The sequence below is a fragment of the Phyllostomus discolor genome, chromosome 7, assembly GCF_004126475.2.
Source record: "Phyllostomus discolor isolate MPI-MPIP mPhyDis1 chromosome 7, mPhyDis1.pri.v3, whole genome shotgun sequence".
Lineage (NCBI taxonomy): Eukaryota > Metazoa > Chordata > Mammalia > Chiroptera > Phyllostomidae > Phyllostomus > Phyllostomus discolor.
This window is the reverse complement of record NC_040909.2, coordinates 52110688-52137069: the sequence shown is the minus strand read 5'-3', so window position 1 is coordinate 52137069 and position 26382 is coordinate 52110688. Positions and strand designations below refer to the sequence as shown.

The 26382-nt window shown below is 36.7% G+C and overlaps 1 protein-coding gene across 1 annotated transcript in view; it reads left to right on the top strand.

The window, feature by feature from the left end:
* The window catches only part of CFAP20DC (CFAP20 domain containing), a 245334-nt gene that overhangs the window by 123775 nt on the left and 95177 nt on the right, over positions 1-26382 (top strand). Inside the window, 1 exon segment of the mRNA XM_036030972.1 lies at positions 14591-14755. Within this exon segment, the coding sequence (XP_035886865.1) occupies positions 14591-14755 (165 nt within the window).

Genomic DNA, 26382 nt, shown 5'->3' with positions numbered 1-26382 from the left:
TACTATTCTTAACCTCCCCCTGTCTATTTTGTACCTACCCTTTATGCTACTTATTCCCTGTATCTCTTCCTCCATTCTCCCTGCTGTCCTCCCCACTGATAACCCTCCATGTGATTTCCATTTCTGTGATTCTGTTTCTGTTCTAATTGTTTGCTTAAAAAAATGAACTAAGCTTTGTTTTTGTTTTTGTTTTTGTTTTAGGTTCTGTTGTTGATAGCTGTGAGTTTGTTGTCATTTTACTGTTCATATTTTTATCTTCTTCATTTTCTTAGATAAGCCCCTGTAACATTTCATATAATAAGGGCTTGGTGATGATGAACTCCTTGAACTTGACCTTATCTGGGAAGCACTGTATCTGCCCTCCCATTCTAAATGATAGCTTTACTGGATAGAGTAATCTTGGATGTAGTTCTTGCCTTTCATGACTTGGAATACTTCTTTCTAGTGCCTTCTTGCCTGTAAGGTTTCTGTTGAGAAATGAGCTGATAGTCTTATGGGAACTCCTTGGTAGGTAACTGTCTCCTTTTCTCTTGCTGCTTTTTAGATTCTCTCCTTCTCTTTCAATCTTTGGTAATGTAATTATGATGTGCCTTGGTGTGTGCTTCCTTGGGTCCAACTTCTTTGGGACTCTCTGAGCTTCCTGGACTTCCTGGAAGTCTTATTTCCTTTGCCATATTGGGAAAGTTCTCCTTCATTATTTTTTCAAATAAGTTTTCAATTTCTTGCTCTTCCTCTTCTCCTGGCACCCTTATGATTCAGATGTTGGAATGTTTAAAGATGTCCTGGAGGTACTGAAGCTTCTCCTCATATTTTTGAATTCTTGTTTCTTCATTCTGTTCTGGTTGAATGTTTATTTCTTCCTTCTGGTCCAAATCATTGATTCGAGTCCTGGTTTCCTTCCCGTCACTTTTGACTCCCTGTACATTTTCCTTTATTTCACTTTTCATAACCTTCACTTTTTCCTCTATTGTGAGCCCCCATACTCAACCAATTCTGTGAGCATCCCAATTACCAGTGTTTTGAACTGTGTATCTGATAGGTTGGCTATCTCTTCATCGCTTAGTTGTATTTTTTCTGGAACTTTGACCTGTTCTTTCATTTGGGACAATTTTTTTGGTCTCAGTGTACCTGTTACATAATAAGGGTTGGAGCCTTAATATTCACCAGGGCAGGGCAACCCAGGTCACTGAGTTGTGGCACTGTATGGGGGGGAGGGCTTCAAAAGAGAACAATGCTGTGTGCTCAGCTCTCTGCCAGCTTTCAGTCACTTCCACTACTACCCACAAGCAAATTGGACCCTTCTAGTGCTCATTTCCAGGCAGGTGGTGTTGTGTACATCCCAGGACCCTGTGGGTCTCTCCACTGAACTCTCCTGTGGGTCTGGGAGTTTCTCTTGCTACCTCAACCCCCACAGGTTTTCTCAGTCAGCGATTTTGAGACTTTATTTTCCCACACTGGAACCCTGGGTTGTGTGGTTTGTCTCACTCCCCAGTTGTTCCTCCTGGTTTATCCACCAGCAAATGTGGCACCACCTGGTCTACCAGCCGCCACCTTACCCACCCAAGTCCTCCAGCCACTGCCTTTCCATGAGTCCTTTCCACCCCAGTTGCCCATCTCTGCCCCTCCTGCCAGTCTGGATGAATGTTTCTTCTTTAATTCCTTGGTTGTCATGTTTCCATATAGTTCAATTTTCTGTCAATTCTCATTGTTTTTTGTTTTTAAAATTGTTGTTGTCTTTCTTTTGGTTGTGTGAGGAGGCAAAATGTATCCACCTATGCCTCCATCTTGGCTGAAAGTCCTGTCTTAGACTGCTTTGAATAGTGCTGCTAGAATCATTCTACATTTCTCTTAGAAGATCTGTGTACATGTTTCTTGGGATATTTATTGAGAATATGATTTAATACATATTTAGATATTCTTAATTTCAGTTATGGTTTTTTATTCTAGAATTTTATTAGATTTTTTTTATAAATTCCATTCCTCTGCTGAAATTTTGTATCTTGTTATTTGATTCCTCAAATACATTATCCAAAGTTATTTAAAGGCTATGGCTCATAACTCCAATATCTGGCTTCCTGTGGATCTGTCTGTTGCCTGTTTTTTGCTTGGTCTTGTCTCTTGGTATGCTTGCTAAGTTTTGCATGAATACTGGACAAAAACTGTAGAGATATTATGAGACTCTGTATTGTATTGTCCACTTCTGGAGATATGGAACCAAAAATATAAAATAAAAAAGAAGCCCAAAAAAACTAAAAGTAAAATAGAAATGCTTAAAATATTGGAAGTTAGTACAAGAGATCCAACAACATAGTTAATAGGAGTCCAAGATGAGAGACCAAAGAAAGCAGAACAGATGAAATATAAGATTTCCCAAAACTGAAGGCCAGGTGTTTTCAGATTGACTTAGCTCATCAGAAAAAAACAAACAAACAAACAAAACTTACCATTGTGTGATTTCAGAGCAGGAGAGGGGAAAATGATATGCTTTGAGCTTCCAGAATTTTTTTAAATTATCAGTTACATACCAAGGTTTGCAAATAAGAATGATGTACAACTTCATACAGCAACATTAGATGGTAGAAGACCTTGGAACTATGCCTTCAACAGTCTAAGGGAAGATTACTTTCAACTTAGAATTCTACACCCTTTCAATTTATCAATTAAATAAGAACAGAGTAAGGATATTTACAGACATGCCAGGTCTCAAAAATTTATTTATTTATGTCCTTCTCAGAAAAAATCTGGAATAGATTCTCCACAAAAAGTACGGAGTAAATCGAGAAAAGGGCACGTATTTGACCCTAGAAACAGAGGATTTCATGTAAGATAAAAGCAAAGGGAATTTCCAGAATTATGGTTAAAGGAGTTCAAAGGGTAGCACACACTTGTGCAGCACATCTAGAGGATAGTCAGTCCAGATTTTAACAGAAAATGGAGATCTCAGGAGGAAAGTCCCCAGGAAAAGAATATGTCTGGTAGAATATGATGTGTTTGAACATGGAAAATAAAATCAATTGTGATATTACAGTGTTAATGAGGGGTTTGGGAAGAATTACTCTTAAGAATGTAGAAATCCCATGACAAAGCAATAATAAATTTCAAGAAAAACAAAAAGTTGTACAATGAGTCCTGGCCTGGTGGCCAGGTTAGTTAGTGTATCATCTTCTACACCAAGAGGTTGCAGGTTCAATCCTCGGTCAGGGCACATACCTGGGTTGCAGGTACAATCCCCAGTTGGGCTGGGTATGGGAGGCAACCTATTGATGTTTCTGTTTCACATCTCTCTCTCTCTCTCTATCTCTATCTCTATCTCTCTCTCTCTCTCTCTCTCTCTCTCACCCCCACTAGCTCCCTTAAAACAAATAAGCAAATCCTCTAGTTAGAACTTATTTTTAAGTTGTAAAGTTGTACCATGAAAGAAATGTAATCATAGTATATTGTGTGGCTCAGATGTGCACAACTTTTTCTTTAATAGGCTTTATTTTTTAGAGAAGTTCTAGATTCACAGAAAAATTAAATGGAAAGTAGAGTTTCACTATGTCCCTATTTCCCACACATGCACCATCACCCCAATTATGACAACCTATACCAGACTCGCACCCTTGTTAAAATTGATGAACATACATGAACACATTATCATCGCCCAAAGTTCATAGTTTACATTAGAACTTCAAATGAATAATTACCATGTATCTACTATTGTAGTTATCCTACAAAATAGTTTCACTGCCCTAAAAATATTCTGTGTTCTGCCTGCTCATTCCTCCCTCCTAGTTACTGTCTGTTAACTGCTGCTCTTTTCAGTGTCTTCATGGTTTTGCCTTTTTCAGAAAGTCACATATTTAGAATCATGTAACCTTCAGATTGACTTCTTTCACTTAGTAATATGCACTTAAGATCCCTGCATGTCTTTTCTGGCTTTATAGCTCATTTTATTTTAGCACTGAATAATATTCCATTGTCCATGCACCACAGTTTATCCAGTCATCTACTGAAGGACATGTTACTTGCTTTCAAGTTTTGGCAATTATGAATGAAGCTGCCATAAACGTTCTTGTGCAGATTTTTGTGTGAACATAAAATTTCAGCTCATTTGGGTAGATGTCAAGGAGCATAGTTGCCAGTTCATATGGTACAAGTGTGATTAGTTCCATAAGAAATTGCCCAAGTGTCTTCCAACGTGATTGTACCATTTTGTGTTCCACCAGCAATGAATGAGAGTTCCTGTTGTTCCACATCCTTGTCTGCATTTGGAGTTGTCAGTGTTCTGGATTTCTGCCATTCTAATAGGTGTGCAGTAGCACACCTTTTTAAACATAATCTTAATTATATAAAGCATTTACTAATAACTTATCCCAAAATTATGAAAAGTCATATTTGGAAGATGTGGCTAGGGAAGGAAGGTGCAATGCTGGTATAACAGTGCTAAATACTCTTTTTTCTGAAATAGAAAGTTAGAGGTATTATCTAAAACTGTTAAGTACAGAAATGTCAGTATAAGGCTACTATTTATAAATATAGAAATAACTATAGAAGATTTAGAAGATATAGTTGAAAGGCTTGAAAATGATGCCTCTGCATTGAGGAAGTAGGGGATGATTGAAGTAGGAGGACAGCAGTTAGGAAATGATGGGATGGTGGTTTTCTTCTCATAATTTTATAGTACTCTTTGGATTTTTGAATAACATACATATATTTATTTTATAATTAATTTTTAAGTGAATGAATAATCTAAAAGATTCCAAAAACAAGCATGGGTGTAATTTCTTTTAGGTTTTCAGCATGCTTGAAAAGTAGGCTTATGTGTGGCATCTCAGATGACCTAAAATGTTCTGAATAGACTTGGGGAAGCACACTGCAGTTCAGGGTATTGTGGAATATAGCCTCATATTCGTCAGTTAGCTGCAAGTGCCAAGCCTTGTACACGTACTCACCCTATCCCTGTGCTTCATTTTCCTCAACAGTAAGGTGAGGATAATAACTGTTTCTTGATTAGAAAAATACTATTATTCCCAGTGAACATATGTGTATAAACCAAGTCATCTTTGTTTAAATTAAGTTAAATTGATTAAATGCATTATTTAAATTGAATTGATATTATAGAACCTAAAGATATGGATTACTATTTCCACAGTTAGTTGCCATGATCATGTACCAACTTTGTGGTTTTGCATGTGTTCTGAACATGTCTGAGTTTTGTTTCCTCAAAAATTGCTATAAAGATGTTGTGAAGATCCAATTAAATACAAAAATATATGTAAAAAGGCAAACTATAATGTAATGTGTAGATGCTGAACATTTATCTGCCTCCTGTACATCGGGCACTGGGATACACACAGCCTCTCCTTCAAGGAGCTGGGGGTCTCACTGAATTTACATGCGAATCATAATACCTGGTACAGACGTCCCTAAGGCTTTAACAAGCACTAAGAGGAGAATCTAGAGCACTGACACCTCACATGAGCCACTTGGTGAGGCACTTGGAGTTTGCACACCTGTTAAGAAAAACTTCAGCACTAACAAAAGGTTGCCATTTGGATTTGCCAAATTAGAGCATTAAAACAGACAAAAAGATAAGAAAAACTACAACTATTTTGATTGTTTCATTGAGCATTTAAACTCACACACTCAAACACACATAGGGAAGGTTGGTCTTAATTTCAGAATAAAGACTGACATTTTCACCACAGACCAGTAAAAACAACTTCATGGGTCAGAGTCTGTCTATATATCAGTGTTTGGTCTATATCAATGTAGAGAAATAAACTTTGGAAGCTATATTCTGAAGGAAAATGAATAATTTCTCAAATTATGAAAGTGGACAGTGGGAAGAAAAAGCATTTCAGGCAGAAGAAAGAGCATACATGTTTAAAGATGTGACATCACCAATGGATCCAATGTGTCAAAATAATGGAGTTCAGTATAGTACATGGCGGGGTGGGAGGCATCATGTAACATCATGTTGCATTACTAGGCTGCGTACTTGGGGTAACAAAGATATGGAGCCAAGTTCCTGTCCTGAGAATTCACTGTGTAACTATAGACACTAGAAAAGTTAACAGTACAAGAAAGTAGTATTGGGAATTGTTTTCATTCTGAAGACAATTAGATAAAAGAGGGCAAAAGAGAACATAGCGTGGGGCACACTGAGTGTCCCTGGTCAAGGAGATTGGCAACAGAAGTGATAACGGTGCTGATGACATTTATGACTGATAGCAGTGGCTGTCGTAAACACGATATATATGGACTTAATTAAATGTGCATAACAACCCTATAAGGCAGTTGTTGCTATTACCCTTATTTTACAAGTAGGGAAACTGTGACACAGAGAAGTCAGATAATGTCACACATCTGTTAAGCAGAGGAGGCAGGATTTGAACACTGGCAGCAGGACTTGAGTTCATGCTCCAACTTACTACAGTGCACCGCCTCTCCTGAGAGGATAGAAGAGGGGGAATTTATAATGAAAAGATACAAAAGTTGTCATGAAATAAGAGTGTCAGGATTTGGTGACTAACTGTGTCAGGATTTGGTGACTAGCTGTGTTTAGAGTGTTTGTATTACAATGAATTGGCCTATCTCTGTCTTTCTTACTGAAGGCAGGGCCCTTTTCCTCTGCAGAGACACATTAGTCAACCATAGTACTGAGACTTTTGTAACAGGAGACGTTTTACCTGTTCTTTATATTCCATTCTGGGATGCAGTTCATAAATACTGTATTAAATGCCTGCTTGTTGAACTCAGTACTGTGTTGTCTGTGGCTTTTTAAGTTTCTACCATTTTACTTTGAAACCTCTTAAACTCACCAAAGCTAGATAGTGTTGCCTAATCCTTTGCTGTTCTCTGTTTAAACAGTGAATATAATAGAAAGTGAATTACTAGAACCTTAAAACAGCAATTAACTAGTTTCTCACTTTTCCAGAAGAATGACTTATGCTGGACAAGTAGTAAAACAGGCTGATTTAATTTAGTTTGTTACTTTAGGACTTCCTGGGGGTACAGGGACAGGTATTTTTAGGTATTTGAATGACTGAGTTACTGACTAACTTGTATCCTATATTTTTGAAAAAGTAGAATACATGTGTAGATAGGTAAGAGAAAGAGGAGCAAAAAGAGAAGACAGGAAAGAGCAAGTGATTATCCGTTAAACATGGGTGTAAGCTATGCCAATGATGATTTTACAGGTTTCCTGACTCCCCAGTTCAGTATTCTTTCTAAATCAGCACTGGGAAGTTTGTGTTCTGTGTTTAGAGGTGCAGGAAGAGAATAATTAAAGGTGTGATTTGAGACTGAGAGACCCTTGAGGGCATAGGTTGGGTCTCCACATTTTTATCTTTCCCACATGACCTGGCACTGGTAATCTGTCATAAATGTTTGATGAATTAATGAAGTAAGGACTGGCTAATTGTTCATTCAATTATTCACTCATTTACTGTCTGTATTCAATAAAGCTTTATGGAATGTCAAGCAATGTGAAGAAAATTATCCCTTCAGAGGTCACAGAACAAAACTAGAATCACTGATGTCTCTCACCTTAACAGACTCATTGAGCAGGGAAGGGCCTTTCAAGGTCATCTAATCCAATGACTTAATTATACTTATGAGGAAAACCAGGCCCAATGTTATATTGTGCTGAGGTCATGGAGGTGGAATTCGAGGCCAAGCCTCTGATTAACCATTCCTTCCCCAACAGTACACAATTTTAACTTTTTCAACAATTGGAAAGGTTTAGTGTTTTTAATAATTAGCTTTATTGAGTGTTTTCCTACTTCTCTCTTTATCTTCAGGTCAGGTGAGTGTACATCAGACTCAATCTCATCAGTTTAAAGCTGCATTCTCACTCCTTTCTGCAGGGGAATTGAATTTAAACTGTCCTTGCCTAGCAAATAATGCAGGGCAAGACAGGGGATAATATCCCAGCATTGCAGAGGTGCCCAGCAACCAATAATCCCACAAATATGGGTCATGAATATCTGTATATCAGTACCTACAGTTATTCAATTAAAATATCAGTTTTATAATTAAATATTATAAAATATTCACCATATTTTTTGGACTATAAGACATACTTTTCCCCCGCAAATTTGGGAAGAAAGGAGGAGTGCATCTTATCATCCAAATGTAGCTTACCTGGCTCGCTGTAGCAGGGTGGGTGGGGGGTGCAGCAGTGGAGTGTGATCACAGGTTATTAAATATTTTACCACATTTTTTGCTTCAAAATTTTTATCCTATTTCCTCCTCTAAAACCTAGGTGTATCTTATGGTGCTAAAACTACAGTACAAAAATACTTCATATCTGAAAAATTCTGAGGATAACATTTTCATTTACAACAGCATCCAAAATAATTAAATAACTAGGAATAAGTTTACTGAGAACTATAAAACATTGCTACCAGAAATTAAAGATAACCCAAATAAATGGGAAGACATTCTGTGTTCATGGATTTATTGTGAGACCTAATTTTATTGAGATATTCAGTATTACCCAAAGAGATCTAAAAATTCAATACAGTCTCTCTCAAAATTTCAATGGCCTTTTTTGTAAAAATGGAAAAGCTGATCCTCAGATTTATATGGAATTTCAAGGGGATTCGAATAGACAAAAATAATCTTGAAAGAGAATAACAAAGTTGGAGCATTCACACTTTCAAATTTCAAAACTTACCTCAGAGTTACAATAATCAAAACAGTTTGGTCAGGCTAAACCAAAACAGTCAGGCTAGACAAATAGACCAATGGAATAGAATTGAGACCAGAAATGAACCCATACATCTGATTTTGACAGGGGTATCAAGAACATTCAATGAGGAAAGAACTTCTGTGACAGTTGGGACATCCACATGCAAAAGAATGAGATTGGACCCCTACCTCACAGTATATAAAAAAATTAAAATGGGTCAGTGACCTAAATACAAGGGTGGGCAAAACTACATTTACAGTTACTATACAAATAATACAGTAATTAATCAATAATAATATAAGAATAAACTCTGTGTTTCACATACTCACAAATGTACAGTACTTTTGCCCACCCTTATATAAGAGATAATAGGAAAAAATAGATCTAAATTTTCATGACCTTCAATTTGTCCAAGGATTCCTAAATATGATACTAAAAGTGCAACAACAAAAAGCTTTTAAATAGATAAATTGGACACCAAAACTTAAAGTGTTTGTGCATCAAAGGAGGCTATCAAATTGAAAAATCTATAAAATGAGACAAAATATTTGCAAGATAGGATATATATTCTGGTTCTATTTATAGGGAATATATATTCTGATATAATCTAGTATCTAGAGTATCCAAAGGGCTCTTCCAACTCAACAAAAAAGACACACAGCCCAATTAAAATTGGTAAAAGAACTTGAATAAACATTTCTCCAAAGAAGATATACAAATGGCTGACAAACACATGAAAATGCTTAACATCATTAGCCATATGCAAATTAAAACCAAATCAGATGCCATTTCGTACTTACTAGGATGGCTATAATGATTTGGAAAATAAGTGTTAGCAAGGGTGTGGAGAAATTGGAACCCTCACACATTGCTAATGGGAACACAAAATGGTCACCTGCTATGGAAAACAGTTCGGCAGTTCCTAAAAGCATAAACATAGAATTCCTATGTGACCCTGCAGTTTCACTCCTGGCTATATACCCAAAAGAACGGAGAACAGATACAGGTACATGAATGTTCATAGCAGCATTATTTCCAATAGACAAAATGTGAAAATAAGCCAAAAGTTCAACAGGAAATGATTGAGTAAACAAAATGTGGTATGTACAATACTATATAGATAGTTACAAAAGGTTACATATTGCTTGATTCCATTTATATGAAATATCCAGAATAGATAAATCTGTTGAGACAGAATACAGAGTTGAGGTTGTCAGGGCCTGGGGGGCTGCAGGGAATGGAAGAACCTGATCAGTGGGTGTAGGATTTTACTTTGAAGTGATGGAAATGTTTGGGAGCTATGAAGAGGTGGTGGTTGCATAGCATTGTGAGTTTGCTAAATGCCACTGAATCATTCACTTTAAAATGCTTAATTTTGTGTTACTGTGAATTCTTCAATAAGTTAGTTCTTAAAAAAACAACTGTATACGTATGATTCATTCAAGATAGCTAAGTTTTGGCTGTTACCCCTTTTAACATCAATACCTTTTATTATAGAAAGTACATACTAAGATGTGCTGGTTTTGCCAACATTATAATGAGATATTTTACATAAGTAAAAGATTAATATCTTTTATTAATAATAAATACTTATGAAGCACTTGCTATGTATCAGGCACTATTCTTAACCCCTTATATACATTAACTCATTTAATCATCACAATAGCCATACAGGGTAAATATTTTTATATCCATGTTTTACAGATAGGGAGAGTAGGACACACAAGGTAAACTACCATGCCAAAGTCAGACAGCTGATAAGTGGTGGAGCCTGAATGTGAACCTAGGACACCTTGCTCTATAAACTGTACTTTTAACCTCTATAGTACACTACATAGTAATGTCTTTGTTCATTATACAGTAAACTTCCTAAAGGTTGGGATTTGAATCCGTCAGGCCTAGAGAAAATCTGATAGTTATAGAAAAAATTAATTAACAAACAAACGAAAAAAAAAAACCCTAGACTCTCTATTAGTATTTTTATAGACTAAATGTTTGTATCCCCCTAAAATCCATATGTTGACACATTATCCCCAAAGTAATGATATTTGAAGGTGGGGCCTTTGGTTGGTGATTAGGTCACGAGGGTGGAGCCCTCATGAATAGGATTAGTGCCTTTATAAAAGAGACCCCAGATACCCTGGCTGGGTGGCTCAGTTGGAGCATTGTCCTGTGCACCAAAGGGTTACAGGTTCAGTTCCTGGTCAGGACACATACAGGAGGCAACTGATCCATGTTTCTCTCTAACATCAATGTCTCTCCCTCTCTCTCTCTTGCCCTCTCACTCTCCCCGCCTCCACCTACTTTTCTCTCTAAAATCAACAAACATATCCTTGGGTGAGGATTTTTTTTTATTTTTTTAAAAAGAGGCCCAAAGAGTCCCTCACCCCTTCTGCCATGTGAGGGTATAGCAAGAAGATGGCCATCTCTGACCCAGGAATAGGGCCTTCACTGGACACCAATCTGCTGCTGCCTTGATCTTGGACTACTCAGTCTCTAGAACTGTGAGAATAAATTTCTGTTGTTTATAAGCCACTCAGTCTACAATATTCTTTTACAACAGGCCAAACAAATGTTTTAGCAGTTAGAGAATTTTGTGTTTTCTGCTTGTCTCTCACTGGAATTTTAGAGAGGTGAGATTTTATGTAAATAAGGAACTATGCTGGGCACTGCAGGCTATTCCCATGTAAGTAAGATTAATATAATTGAGTCTGGGGCCAGTGAAATATTATAAAATTAGTCCTTATTTAAACTATATGAACTAGGAAAAGCCATGAACAAAACAGATTTATAAATATCCCTATTTTACAAGGCATCCATCCTTCCCCCAAAAAATGGGAGTGATGATTTTTATTGGATAAAGTGCTGTGTGTGTGTGTGTGTGTGTGTGTGTGTGTGTTAAACATGTCTTAAATTTTAAAGCTAGTTAAGATCCTCATCAAAGTTATTAAACACCTACAGAATAGTTCATTTTATGGTGACTTTATGGTGAACAGAGTTACAGTGTCACTCAAACATTCTAATAATCATACACTAACTCATACTGAGGGCAAAGACAGAAAACGCCACCACCTTGTTGTGTTTGGTTACTACATGAGCAAATCTGTCAGCTTTCCCTTCGTGTACCATTTTGCCATTCTGAGCTGACCATTACAACCAACATTATGTTCTTTCAAATTTGTTAACAAAGGCAGTTTAAATTCAATTATGTCATTTTCAGATGTTAATCAAGCAGTCTGCATGTTTCCATACAGCCTATTCCAGAAGACAGAACTCGTCTGACAAAACAATGCAGACAGGCCCTGGTCCTTTAATATCTGATTGCCAGCTTGATTTGTTATTTGCCATCTGGGGAGAAAGATGTGCTATCCAAATAGAATGTGTGGGGGGGTACTACTTTTCATGATATAGCTGTACAAAGAACAGCCAAAGAAAAATGGAAGATTTGGCAGCTATGTTTAATCTAGGTCAGCTGTTATTAAGGGGCTTTTGTCCATGACCCTTCATTGACCATCCACTTTGACTAAGTGTACCAATGGGATTATCCCACCATTTTCTTCCAAGCTAGCAACACTTTGGCAAAACAGACTTTCTTTCAGTTCCTAGAATGCACTGGAGTCCTTTTTGCCTTCAGAGTCTTCAAATGCTTTCCTCCCTTCGTCTGAGTGATCACTCATTCCCCATTTCACCAGGCCCCTTTCTGCTCATACTCTATGACTCAGGTTAAATGTGTCTTTATCAGAGACTTTCAGTGATACCCTATGCTGGTAGACTTCATAACACCTTGAACTTTTCCTTCAGAGCACTTAAAAGAATTATAGTTAAATAGTTATATATGTATAATTTGTTTCATATTCTCTGCTAGATGTAAGCTTCAAGAAGGCCAGGACAGAGTCACTCTAAATAACCACTAGATTCCCAGCAACTAGATAAGTACTCGACACATAATAGAGGCTTAATAATTATTTGCTGAATGATAAAAATGAGTAATGAATGAATGAAGACAGACCATGCCCTCTATTTATTTACAGTATAACACTGATTACTTTTTATTGTGGGATCTATGCTGTTTTCATAATTCTTATTTTTAAATTAAACTGTAAACACTAAAAAAACAACAAAATAAAATGACTTACTACTTGGACATGGTGGGGGCGGTTAGTGGTGAGGTGGGTGGTAGGGAGACGAGTTAACATCCATTTAGGTTTATCAGAACATCCAACTACCAGTTCATAAAGCTCCTTCATAGTTTTGTCTCACAAAAAAGAGACTAATTTTTCACGTATTCCTCCACAGAGTCTCAGAAAAAGTTTGAGAATCAATAGTTGCTAAATTAAATGGTCTAATGATTAGTCTTTATTTTAAAATAGTAAACCAACAGTTTTTTTTATTTTTTCCTTTTATTGAAGACTTTGTAATTCCTAGAGTTTTCCTCAAATAATAATCCAATAAGTAGTGAAATAGTTCCAGGTACGAAGGGGGAGTAGATGTACAGAAAGGGAAGGTGACACAGGGAATCTGAGCTTTTTCATGTGAAATCTGATTTGCGTGTCAGTCACGTTCCTGTAAGATTCAGATTGCCTGTGCAAATGTGCTTAGAGTTTACACTTACATAGGATGTTTTTTAAGGGATGACTGGTTAAATTTTTCTTACTACTTATATTCACATTTACATAAAACAAATTTTCCATTATATTTTAAAATTTTTATAAAGAAGAAAATACAGCCTATGCTTAAGCTAACCATCAAAAGTTATTTTACATTTTGGTATATTTCTTTATCTTTTTGCCATTCATATACTTTATTTATTAGTTTCCTACAGTGAGATGAGAGTTTTATATATATATCATTTTTATTTAACTTTTTATCATGAGTCTTTTCCATATCATTCAGCCATCTTCATAAGTATAATTTCTTGTGACTGTTTACTGGAATTTCAAGTTATTTTTCAGAAATTTTAAGCACCTATATTCATAGACCTTTGAGTTTTTTTGTTGTTGTTTTTTTACTTAGGGTAGACTCATAAACTGAACTTACTGAGTAAAATGGCATGTATCTTTTTAAGGCTTTTGATACATGTGGTAAAATTGCTTTTTGGAATGTTGATACCAGTTTAATCCCTACTTGCTACATATGATGAGCGAGGCTTAATATCTTTGCCATAAAAGAGATTGTACAAATAAATGAAAAAAATGTTCTAATAGTTAAGTAGATTAAGAACCTGAGCAGAAAATTTGCTAAAAGTGAAATTTAAATATCCATATAAATATATATCAACATTATCAAATCTCATTAGAAATACAAATTATGATAATAAATGTACTATTTTAATTATAGTAACTATTTTTCCTTTGAAAGTGTTCAGAGATAAGATGTTAACATTAGGGGAATCTGGGTAAAGGGCATGTAGGAACTCTGTACTATTTTTATAATTTTTCTATAGATTTAAAATTCTTTCAAAATAAAAAGTAAAAATTTTAATCTACTCATAAAATGACTACAGTGCTTATTTAATAATGTCATTGTACTTGTTGATCTTGTATAAATGAGTCAGTAAACTCCCAGAAATCTTCATTGGTACATACCTAATTAGCTCTTCTCTCAAAGTACAATCTAGTACTGAAAAACAAATATAAAATATTTCCAGTGAATGTTCTTACTTATTGCACAAGTCTCTGAACCAGCTCTATGTGGTATATACTCTATCTCATTCAATCCTTTCTATAGTCCTAAAAAACAAGCAGTAAAATTATCAGGCTTATTTTACAGATGAATAAACCAAGATGTAAAGTTGAGTAACTCATCCAAAGTCATATTCTAAAATGATTTACTTTGATTGGTTTCACTTATAAGATGCGTCCATTTGGCAGAAATGGCTTACATTTTCAGATTGAATGTCTTTATTTCCAGCTGGATATGGTGTTTCCTTTCCAACAGTTGAACATACAGACATTATTCCACGAAGCTGCCAACTAACGACAGATGTTCCACAAGTTACACAGCTGCTAAACATGACCAAACTCCGCCAAACTGTGATAAAATTTGGAGGTCATCCTCTAAGTTCAGCAGAATCAGGTATGCAGTTAAACACCTAAATTATAAGCATGTTTATTTGTAAGAACAAAATAAAGGAGAAAAACAGCATGTAATTAATCTCTATAACTTGAAGTTAAATATTATGACTCATGTCAGTGATAAATCACTATTTTGAATTTCTCTTTAGCAACTAAAATATTTTCTGGACTTGTTTACATGACAAATCAAAACATCCTCAATTATTCCCCTCCATTTCCTATATGCCAATTATACCTCTCAAACAGCACTCAAATCTGTCTCCTCTATGTATTTGCTATGTCCATTGTTCTGATCCCCACTGTCACTCACCTTAGCCTCTCAGTTAATTTGCACGTTGCTATCAGAATTATCTTTCTGATAATAGGAATAGAAATGTGGCCTTGGCTGTGTGGCTCAGTGGATTGAGCACTGACCTGAGAACCAGAAGGTCACCAATTCCATTCCCAGTCAGGGCACATGCCTCTGTTGCAGGCCAAGCCCCCAGTAGAGGGCACTCAAGAGACAACCACACATTGATATTTCTCTCCCTCTCTTTCTCCCTCCCTTCCTCTCTCTAACAATAAATTTTTAAAAATTATTTAAAAAAGAAATAGAAATATGATTCTCTCAGTCTTTAATTAAAGATTTCTAATGTCTTTCCCACTATCTTAGAAGACAACATGAAAAATCCCTTAAGAATGCACACAAAGCCAACTTCCCCATCCCAAACCTACTCCACAGTTTTATCTCCGACACCTTTCTGTCATTCCCCTGATTACTGATTTTCTGATTACTCTGTGGGCTTTCACATGTTCGTATTTTGGAATTGCTGTATCGTTGGCCTAAAATGGCTTCCTTGCCTTTCTGCTTAGAAAAGTTCCCATTTATCTTTCTAGACCCGCTCAAATGCCACCTCTTCTATGCAGCCTTTCCTAATTCTAACAAGCATTGTTCTTCTCTTTCCATGACTTTTCCCTTCTTCTTTGCTATACTTTTTAATATGTCTGCATTCCCCAATAAAGTGTGACTTCCTCATTCTTCTATTTCCCTAGTTTCTATCATAGTGCTTATCATATATTGAGCCAAGGACTGAAGACTAAGTTACTACAGAGGACAATCTAATAACATAAATAATGTGACCCAGATACCTGGATATTTGACACAGAGAAACATTTTCTACTTCAACAGCGAGCCTTATTGGGAGTAGAGGAGGCATTAGGGTAAAAGATTGAGATAGTACATCAAAGACCTCATTCTCTACTATCGATACAGTAACATTAACTACTATGCAAATGATACAATAGATGGCAATTAACACTCAGCCCCTGTGAGGGAACTCTAGGGAGTGGTGAGGACTGCAGCAAACTAGGAGTTCATTCTCAGTCTAGAAGGGGCAACTGCAGTTCAGTTTTAGACAAGTGTTGCCTTGCAGAAATGTAGGCCCAGTCTCATCAGATCTTCCTTTTTCTTATTTGAGGTTGGGTATCCCAATGTTTATGATAAATCTCCCAATTTTAATATATTATCTAAAGTCTAAATTTCTTTGAAACATTCTGCAAGCCTAACAAAACCTGCCAGTGTATACCAGTTTTCTGCCACTGGAGTAGTCACTCATCGCTACTGACCAAATGAATGGGTAGTACTTTACAAATCAAGAGCCTAATATTATTTAGATGAGTTATTCTCAACTTCCTGTATTCTAGAATCACCTGGGACACCTCAAAAATAACTGATTTTTTAAAAAATTTCTAATATCTATGCTTCATTCCCAGAGATTCTGATTTAATTGGCCTGGGATGATTTTTTCTTAAAGTCCCCCGCCAATTCTAATGTGCAGCCAGGGTTGAGAACCACCAGATCACTTTTCTTGACAAAGCTCATGTGGTTCAGATGACTCTTATAAACACTGAAGTGATTCAGAGGTAGGTGAAATGGCCATAATAGGGCACTTATGGAGGAAGTAGATCTTGAAAGTATTCAATAAATTATTGTATATATGTTTATAGTAAATAAATATAAGCTGTATGGATGTGTAAGATGGTACAGAAGACTGAGCAAAGATAAAGAGATAGCAAACTGCATGGATGAGTTGGTTGAGGGGATGCTAAAGGGAATGGCCTGAGGAGGCAGAATGGCTGTGTTGGAACTATAAGAAGAGTGTACTTCGTGTTTCTCAAGTAGAGTAATGATAACTTCCTTTTCAGGAAGTTGAAATTGACATCCGGATTCAATATGAACTTGTAAGTCAAATGAGAGCAGATATTAAGGATTACAACTAAGATGTCTTTGCATCAAGCTAGGCATTAAATGACAAGTGGCTGTGAAAGCCGCACATGAAGACCCTGAAAGGAACTGCAGAGAAACACTGGTGATTCTCAGACAACAGATGGGGAGGAGAGAGTGGTTAAAGTTTGAGAGAGGTCAGAGTAGAAACAGGAAAAAGATAATCTGTGGCGGACTCCAGGCAGCAGAGTCCACCTGTTGTGACTGAAAGAGAAAATAAATGCACAGGAGACAGCAATCCCATGGAGAAAAGAGAGACAGCACGGCTACTCTCTAAGCCACTCTAAGAGGAGAGTGTCTATGAGTGTCTCGGCCACTCCCTCAAGAGGAGAGTGCCTCGACCCTTGCCTAGACAGGCTTTTATTGTTTTTCTTGGGTCTTACATCAGAGAAAGATTTATTATCGATTATGTAGAATATTGTTGTCTACATTTTAGGTACAATCAAGGAAATGAAAATAATGTGCAGAGGGGAATGGCAATGAGCTATTTAGCTCTGTCCTTGGGAGAATTCACACAGGCTTTGGAAATTACCTTGAAGACAGACAATACACATTTGTTGTTTTAAACCAGGGTGATGGAGTTTTAGCAAGGGCAAGCCGTAACAGTCAGTGTGCATTTTCTAGGCCTGATTCCCACGGGAAGACTCGGTTTGAAGGCCTGGCTCCTGCCCACCACTTTGCTTCTATAGGTTTTCCATACAGAGCTGAGTCACATTTGCCAGACTAAAACAAACCAGTCCCCTACAATAATCAGGATGAAATGAGTGACTTGCAAAAATGGACTGTTTTACTCTCTCTATTTATCCTATGTTCATTTAGTCAGTGATTTTTGTATGTATCAATCTTCATCAGCATTACATGCCCTCAGTCATATATTCCTAAAGAATTGGGATTGATTTTGCAACTTTTTCAGTATAAACCCTGGCAGAGGATTATGTGTAAATAGGCAATACATTTTTAAACTTTTTGTTGTGAAATTTCTAAAATTACACAATAGTAAAGAGAATATATAATGAACCCCCATGTCTCCATCGCCTGCTTCCACAATTACCAACTTTGGGCAGGACTTTTTGACAACGAGGGCATAAATAGTCAGAATTTGTATATTTATTATGTATACTATCTCTAGATGGGGGCTGGGGAGAGAGACATATACAATCCATTTTCATGAAAGGACCTTTAGAAAATATATAAAAGGATGAAAAAGATCCCATGACCCAGATAGCCACTATAAACACATTGTGTCACAATTCAATCTTAATGGAAGATTTGTCACAGAATGGAATGAGTAAGAGTGGTTGTGGTAACCAAACGGTCTAGCTGTAACTAATAGGCTGTGATAGTTTTTGGTAATAGTTTTTGGTAACAGAAAGGCTTAAGCTCTAAAGCCTATCAGATAACCCTCAGCAACTGTAAATGCTATTTGTCTTCTCTGTATCTTAATTTTTTTAATCCTCATCCAAGGGCATTTTTCATTGCTTTTAGTGAGAGAGGAAGGGAGAGGGAGAGAGAGAGAAAAACATTGATTGATTGCCTCCATAAGTGCTCCTACCAGAGACTGGGAGTAGAATCTGCAACCTAGGTTTGTGCCCTGACTGGGGATAGATCCAGCAAGCAATCTTTCAGCCTGTGGGATGATGTTCCAACCAACTGAGCCATGCAGGCCAAGTCTGTATCTCAAAGTTTTAAGTATTAATTATGTCTTCCAAAGAAAATATAAGTCTATAATCATATTTTAATTGTCTTATTTAAAGTTCAAGGACACACGATGCCTGAGATTAAAGAGGAATTTAAATAAAATTAATTACAACATTAATCCAATATTATAATTAAACAGAAATTTTTTCATAGGCTATATTTGATCCCAACTTGTAGAAGAGGATACTAGTTCATATTTTGCAAATTTTATAAATGGGCTCTCAATACATAATAATAGTGAACTTGGGCTATATATACAGAAAATTAATAATCATCTAATAGCATATTTCTTCTGCCCTGTAAATCCCAATTATATTTATATTCATTTATAACCATAGAGTTATGATTGTTTCTCTTAAGTAAATCTCATTGCACATGTGTGACAGCTAAGATTATGTGAACATATATCAAACTTTGTGGTTCCCTTCCTATAAATAATTTTCAATTGCTAACTTTGACATATGCAGGCTTTGAAATTTACTCTCGGTGAATATAATAATAATTATAATTTTCTGTGTAAGATATTTTATCTGAAAGGGGTAGCTAATGAATAGAGCCTAAGGACAGACTTTTTTAATCATAGAAAAGCCAGGAGGTATTTCTTAATTTGAACTATGTGTTTTTGTGTCTTGCTAAAAAAAAATGGATTCCCCATGGTGAGATTTGAATTGCATGAAAAATGGCTGTGTGTTTTTGTAATTGACTGTACAGTACTCATGTAAATTGTATTTTATTATAAATGCTCGTATTGAGAGATCCCAATGAAACTGCGACAGGAAGAAGTAGGTATTTCCTATGGTTGCTTTCTAGCGTGTTTACCCAAACAAAAAAGGAAACATTGAAACTTCTGTTTTAGCGTGCATTTTGTTGAAGATCATAGAACTTGATCAAGATTTGACAAAATTGATAAAATAATTGTGTTTTCATAAAGCCAGCGTTATCAAACATTTTCCTGTTCACTTGGTCAGTTCCATTCCTGGTGCACATTAGCTAATGAATGTCAGTCTGCAGATGACTGTGAGATCCGATTATCTTATTTTCATTAATGGGACCCTAGTTTAATTAAACCAGAGGATCAGGTCTGGTTATTGAAGTTGATCATTCAGCTACTAATGACAAAATGTAATGGTCCACTAGGTGCAAATCAAAACCAGTAATTTACTTAAAAATTAGGAGGCAATTCTCTTAATCACCCTTCTTTCCACAGCAGCAGTCTCATTGTATTTTTACTCCTTTTTAAATAAGAAGAGACTGGCATCCCTATCTCCTAGCACAATTGCAAATGGGTAAATTAATGCATCTAGCAAAACCATGCAGTAATCTTTTAACTGTACTTGGCATTTGTGCAATCCTTATTAAAATTTCTTCTTGGGTTCCACATTGTGAAAGCAAAATTCAAGTCATCAACAAAATCTACTGTAAAGTAGAACCTAAAAGAAAAAGGAGTAAGATTTTGACTTCAGAAAAAAACAAGACAATCTTTTAATTTCTTCTTTTCTAAGATCAGACTTTGATAAACCTTGTCTTAGGATTGTTAGTTAAAGAAATGCCACAATTTCTAGTTGCAATGTCTGATAATAATTCAGAATAAATTCAGCCAGCCATATCTTATATTTGAGATTCACATCTTTCCCTGTCTTTAGTAAAGATGAGGGATAATTGATCACATTCCTTCATTTAAAAATTTTTTAATATGAAAGAAATTTAGCCTGGGTATTGATCCAGTGTCATTATAACATAGATGTCACAATTCATTTACACAGTGAACTTTAAGTTTTCTTTGGTATTTCTGCCAAATGTTGAAAAACTCTTTGATATATAAAACATAATATTGAATAATGAAAACACATTTAATCAGTTGATAATTGTGCTAATTTTGCAGGATTGACTCATTTCAACCTTTATATTACTCCTTTAGAGGTCTGTTACAGCATCTCTTATAATAAGAAAAACCTAGAGACAAACTATTTGTGTACAATAGGGAATTGATTAAGTATTCACACAATAAGATATCACGTATGCAGGTATATAGATGACCTTATCTTCTTGTGATAGTGTGGAAAGGTCTCTAAGCCATGTCAGTCAGGAGAAAACAGAAACTGAGCCCACAGGTATTTGCTTAGGGAAACTGGTGTATGCATACATTTTTAAAGGAAATTACCTTTAGGAACAGGGACTAGTAGAGGCAAGGAAGGAAGATGAAACTTTTATTTCTTGTATCATATCTTTACTAGAGAATTTTAATTTTCTAAATATATTTACGATTTATTATGTAAACAGATGTATTATGTTACAACAATTATGAGACATTTCTAGTTTCTTCTGTATATTTTACTTTTAAAGCTCAAAGAATTGCTATACTATTAAAATATATTTCTTTATTTAATATCACTATTTGCATTTAAAACATATAATGGGCCCTGGCTGGTGTAGCTCAGTGGATTGAGTGTGGGCTGTGAACCAAAGTGTCACAGGTTCGATTCCCAGTCAGGCCACATACCTGGGTTGCAGGCCACAGCCCCCAGCAACCGCACATTGATGTTTCTCTCTCTCTCTATCCCTCCTTTCCCTCTCTAAAAATAAATAAATAAAAATCTTTAAAAAAACATATAATGGGAAGAAAAGCCAGAATTATTGGCAAAATAAAATATTTAAATATATAGTTAAATATTAAACTTATTTATGGTAATAATAGGGAATATACTATATAATAATATATACTATATCAGTATGAATTATACTGACATACATTTTCACTAATAGTGAACATGGGACTATAATCATCAATGATCTCCAGTAACTCTCAAGACACTCTGTAGTATCACTGTATTTTTATTTTCATCACATTATTTATCATTACCTGACATTTTCTTGTTTACTTGTTTGCATATTGATGTCTCCCATTCTAGAATTTACACTTAAAAACAGCAGGGTCCTATTTATTGTTGTATCCCTAGCATCTAGCTCAATGCTGTACATCTGTCAGGAGTTCAGGAAATATTTGTTGATTAAGTGATCAAATGACTGAATAAAATGCTAGACAAATAATTAAGCAACAATCTTCATCATCATAGCTAACACTTGTTGAGTTCCTACTGTGCTCCAAGCACTAAACCCTTTACATATTGTAATAGTTAAAGTTCTATATATATCATATATTTATATGAATGAGAGAGGAACAGACAGGCAGACTTATAATAGCAATTGGCTCACACAATTATGGGCACTGAGAAGTCCCAGGATCTGCAGAGACCCAGGAGAGTCAGTTGTATAGTTTCTGTCAAAGTCTAAAGGTCTGAGAACCAGGAGACGTGATGGTGAAAGGACCAGTCTGAGGACAAGAGAAGATTAATCAATGTTCCAGCTCAAGGAGTCAGGCAGAAAGATCACAGTTTCCTTTCCTCCACCTTTTAGTTCTGTCCAGGCCCTGGATGGATTGGATGGTGCCTATCCACACTGGAGAGGGCAGTCTGCTTTATTTAGTCCACTGGTTCAAATGTTAGTTTCATCCAAAAACACTCTTACAGTCACATTCATGTTTCATCTGGGTACCCTGAAGCCCAGTCAACCTGACATATAAAATTAGCCATCTCATATAGTGTACCCCATTGAATCCCCTGGTAGACCTTTTAATGTAGCAGTCATCATAATCACCATTTTGTAGATGAGGAAACTGAGGCTCACTGAGGAAGTGAGTCATAGAGCTGAGATGACCAGGCAGTCTCATTTCAAAGATGCATTCTTAATTACTGACCCCCATTATGATGCAATTCTCACTACTACTTTTCAGGGTTATCTTCTGGGGAGCCTTCTTGTGTTTTGGAAACTTAAATTTCCAAGCCTAAGTGATGCGAGTTATCTACCAAAGCCTGTATTATAACTTTTTAATAAATTAAGACTTTGTGAAAAATAGTAATATATTATACTTTATTAAATTTTTTTTACCATTTAATCCCTTGTATCTACCCCTACTCCCAGAAATTACCAATGCTTTTTATCTTGTTGACATATCTGAACTTAACACACAGGTGGTGTTCTTACATTGTCTCAGATTCTACTCAAGTTCAGAGAAGAAAGAGATGTTCTAATTTTACTTTTATTGCCTTTTAAAAATGTCTTAAACTTTTTATTAATGAAATAAGACTAAGTACTGGTTTTAATATTTGCAAAAGTTAAAATATGATTTTACTCACCCAGGGCCTTTTCTGCATTAATCGTTTACCTAAACAGTTGTCTTTTTAAAATATATTTTATTGATTATGCTACTACAGTTGTCTCATTTCCCCCCTTCACTGCTCTCCTCCCTCCACACCCCCTCCAACCCACATCCCCTCCCCCTTTAGTTTATGTCCATGGGTCATACATATAAGTTCTTTGGCTTCTCCATTGCCTCTACTGTTCTAAACCTCACCCCCCCTCCATCTATTTTCTACTTACAATTTGTGCATCTTATTCCCTGTACCTTTTCCCCCATTCTCCCCCCATCCCCCACTGCTAACCCTCCGTGTGATCTCCATTTCTGTGATTCTGTTCCTGTTCTAATTGTTTGCTTAGTTTGTTTTTGTTTTTTTTTTTTAGATTCAGTTGTTGATAGTTGTGAATTTGTTGTTATTTTACTGTTCATATTTTTACCTTCTTTTTCTTAGGTAAATCCCTTTAACATTTCATATAATAAGGGCTTGGTGATGATGAACTCCTTGAACTTGACCTTATCTGGGAAACACTTTATCTGCCCTTCCATTCTAAATGATAGCTTTACTGGATGGAGCAATCTTGGATGTAGGTTCTTGCCCTTCATGACTTGGAATACTTCTTTCCAGCCCCTTCTGCCTGCAAGGTTTCTTTTGAGAATTCAGCTGATAGTCTTATGTGAACTTCTTTGGAGATAACTCTCTCCTTTTTTCTTGCTGCTTTTTAGATTCTCTCCTTATCTTTAATCTTGGATAATGTAATTATGATATGCCTTGGTGTGTGCTTCCTTGGGTCCAACTTCTTTGGGACTCTCTGAGCTTCCTGAACTCCCTGAAAGTCTATTTCCTTTGCCAGGTCTGGGAAGTTCTCCTTCATTATTTTTTCAAATAAGTTTTCAATTTCTTGCTCTTCCTTTCCTCCTGGCACCCCTATGATTTGGATGTTGGAATGTTTAAAGATGTCCTGGAGGTTCCTAAGTCTTTCCTCATTTTTTTGAATTCTTCTTTTTTCATTCTGTTCTGGTTGAATGTTTATTTCTTCCTTCTGGTCCAAGCCATTCAAGTCCCGGTTTCCTTCCCATCACTTTTAACTCCCTGTACATTTTCCTTTATTTTACTTTCTATAGCCTTCACTTTTTCCTCCATTTTGCAACCATATTCAACCAATTCTATGAGCATCCTGATTACCAGTGTTTTGAACTGTGCATCTGATAGGTTGGCTATCTCTTCATTTCTTAGTTGTGTTTTTTCTGGAGCTTTGATCTGTTGTTTTGTTTGGGCCATTTTTTTTGTCTCAGCATGCCTGTTACCTAATAAGGGACAGAGCCTTAGGTATTCACCAGGGTGGGCAACCCACATTGCTGCCTTGTGACACTGTTTCTGGGGGAGGGGTCCAAGAGGGAACAGTGCCACTTGTTCTGCTCTCTGGCAGTGTTCAGTCACTTCCTCCACTACCCACAAGCAAATTGGGCCCTTCTGGTGCTGATTCCCAGGTGGGTCAGTTTGTGTATATTCTGGGACCCCATGGGTCTCTCCAGTGAACTCTCCTGTGAAGCTGGGAGTTTCTCCAACTGCCACCTCAACCTTCACAGTTTTTCTCAATCAGAGGACTGAGGCTTTATTTCCCTGTACTGGAACCTTGTGTTGTGTGGTTTGTCTCACTCCCCAGTTGTTCCTCCCAGTTTAAACCCCATCAGTCTTCATCATATACATTAATTATCACACTTATGAAGTTCTAATCTTAATCTATATAATCATTAATAAAGCATTTTTCAGGTAGCTAAATAAAAGTTTTTCACCAAAATGCCCAGAAAATAAATATTGGTTATAAGAAGAATCCCTTGTGTTGCCCTCCTGGGCTACCAATGGCAGCATCATGTGTAGGAAAAAGAAGACACAAAAAGGCCCTGGGACATGGGTTCTGAGCCCCTGCCCTGTGTGGACAGTATATAAACATTGTGAGTCCCAGTTTGTTCAGCTGTAGAGATGAGATAATATCCCACAAAGGGATTGGAAGTTGCACAGAGATCATGTATGCATTATCACATCTATCATCCTTTAAATCTCAAGTTGACTGTCGTCTCCCTGACCCCAAGGACAACACACCAACACTCTGTTACATATACTTAAAATGCTTTGAACTTTTCCTTCATAGTTCTTATGACAGTTGTAATTATGCAGTTATTTATGAATTGCTTGCTTTAATATCTGTCTCCCCCATGAGACTGGGAGCTCCTTGAAAAAGGTGATGTGTCCACCTTACTCCCTGTCTTACTCAGTGCCTAAGGCAGTGGCTGCTCAGGCTGGGTGCCCAGTCACTACTGAAAGAACGAATAATTATTAGTGAACTTTGCCAATTATTAAATGCTATTCAAGAAAGAAGATATGGAGGCATAGGTAGATACACTGTGCCTCCTTGCACAACCAAAACAAGTACAACAACAAATTTAAAAATAAAAAACAACCAGAACTGACAGAAAACTCAACTGTATGGAATCCCAACAACCAAGGAGTTAAAGAAGAAACATTCATCCAGACCAGTAGGAGGGGTGGAGATAGGCAGCCAGGCGGAGAGGACTTGTGGCAAGGTAATGGCTAGTGGACTCAGCGAGGCAGCAGATTGCAGACTGGGAAGTCCCACAGATAAACTGGGACAAACAACTGGAGAGTGGGATGGACTCCGCAACTCAGGGCCCCAGCACTGGGAAACAAAGCCTCGAACCACTGATTGAAAATACCTATGGGGGTTGAGGCAGCAGGAGAAACTCCCAGCCTCACTGGAGAGTTCATTGGAGAGACCCACAGGGTCCTAGAACATACACAAGCCCACCCACCTGGGAATCAGCACCAGAAAGGCCCAATTTGATTGTGGGAAGTGGAGGAAATGACTGAAATCCAGCAGAGGGCTGAGCAAGCCCCATTGTTCTCTCTCAGACCCCTTCCCCATGTACAGCATCACAACACAGTAACATGGGTTACCCCACCCGGAAGAACACCTAAGGCTCTGCCCCTCATATGTAACAGGCGTGTCAAGACAAAAAAAATTGGCCCAAACAAAACAACAAAGTTCCAGAAAAAAACACAACTAAGTGATGAAGAGATAGCCAACTCATCAAATGCATGGTTCAAAACACTGGTAATCTGGATGCTCACAGAATTGGTTGAATTTGGTCACAAATTAGATGAAAAAGTGAAGGCTACACTAAGTGAAGTAAAGGAAAATGTACAGGAAACTTATAGTAATGGGAAGGAAACTGGGACTCAAATCAAAGGTGTAGACCAGAAGGAAGAAACAAATATCCAACCAGAAAAGAATGAAGGAATAAGAATTCAGAAAAATGAAGAAAGACTTAGGAACTTCCAGGACATCTCTGAACATTCCATCATCTGAATTATAGGGGTACCAGCAGGAGAAGAGGAAGAGCAATAGGTGGAAAAGTTACTTGAACAAATAATAAAGGAGAATTTCCCCAATCC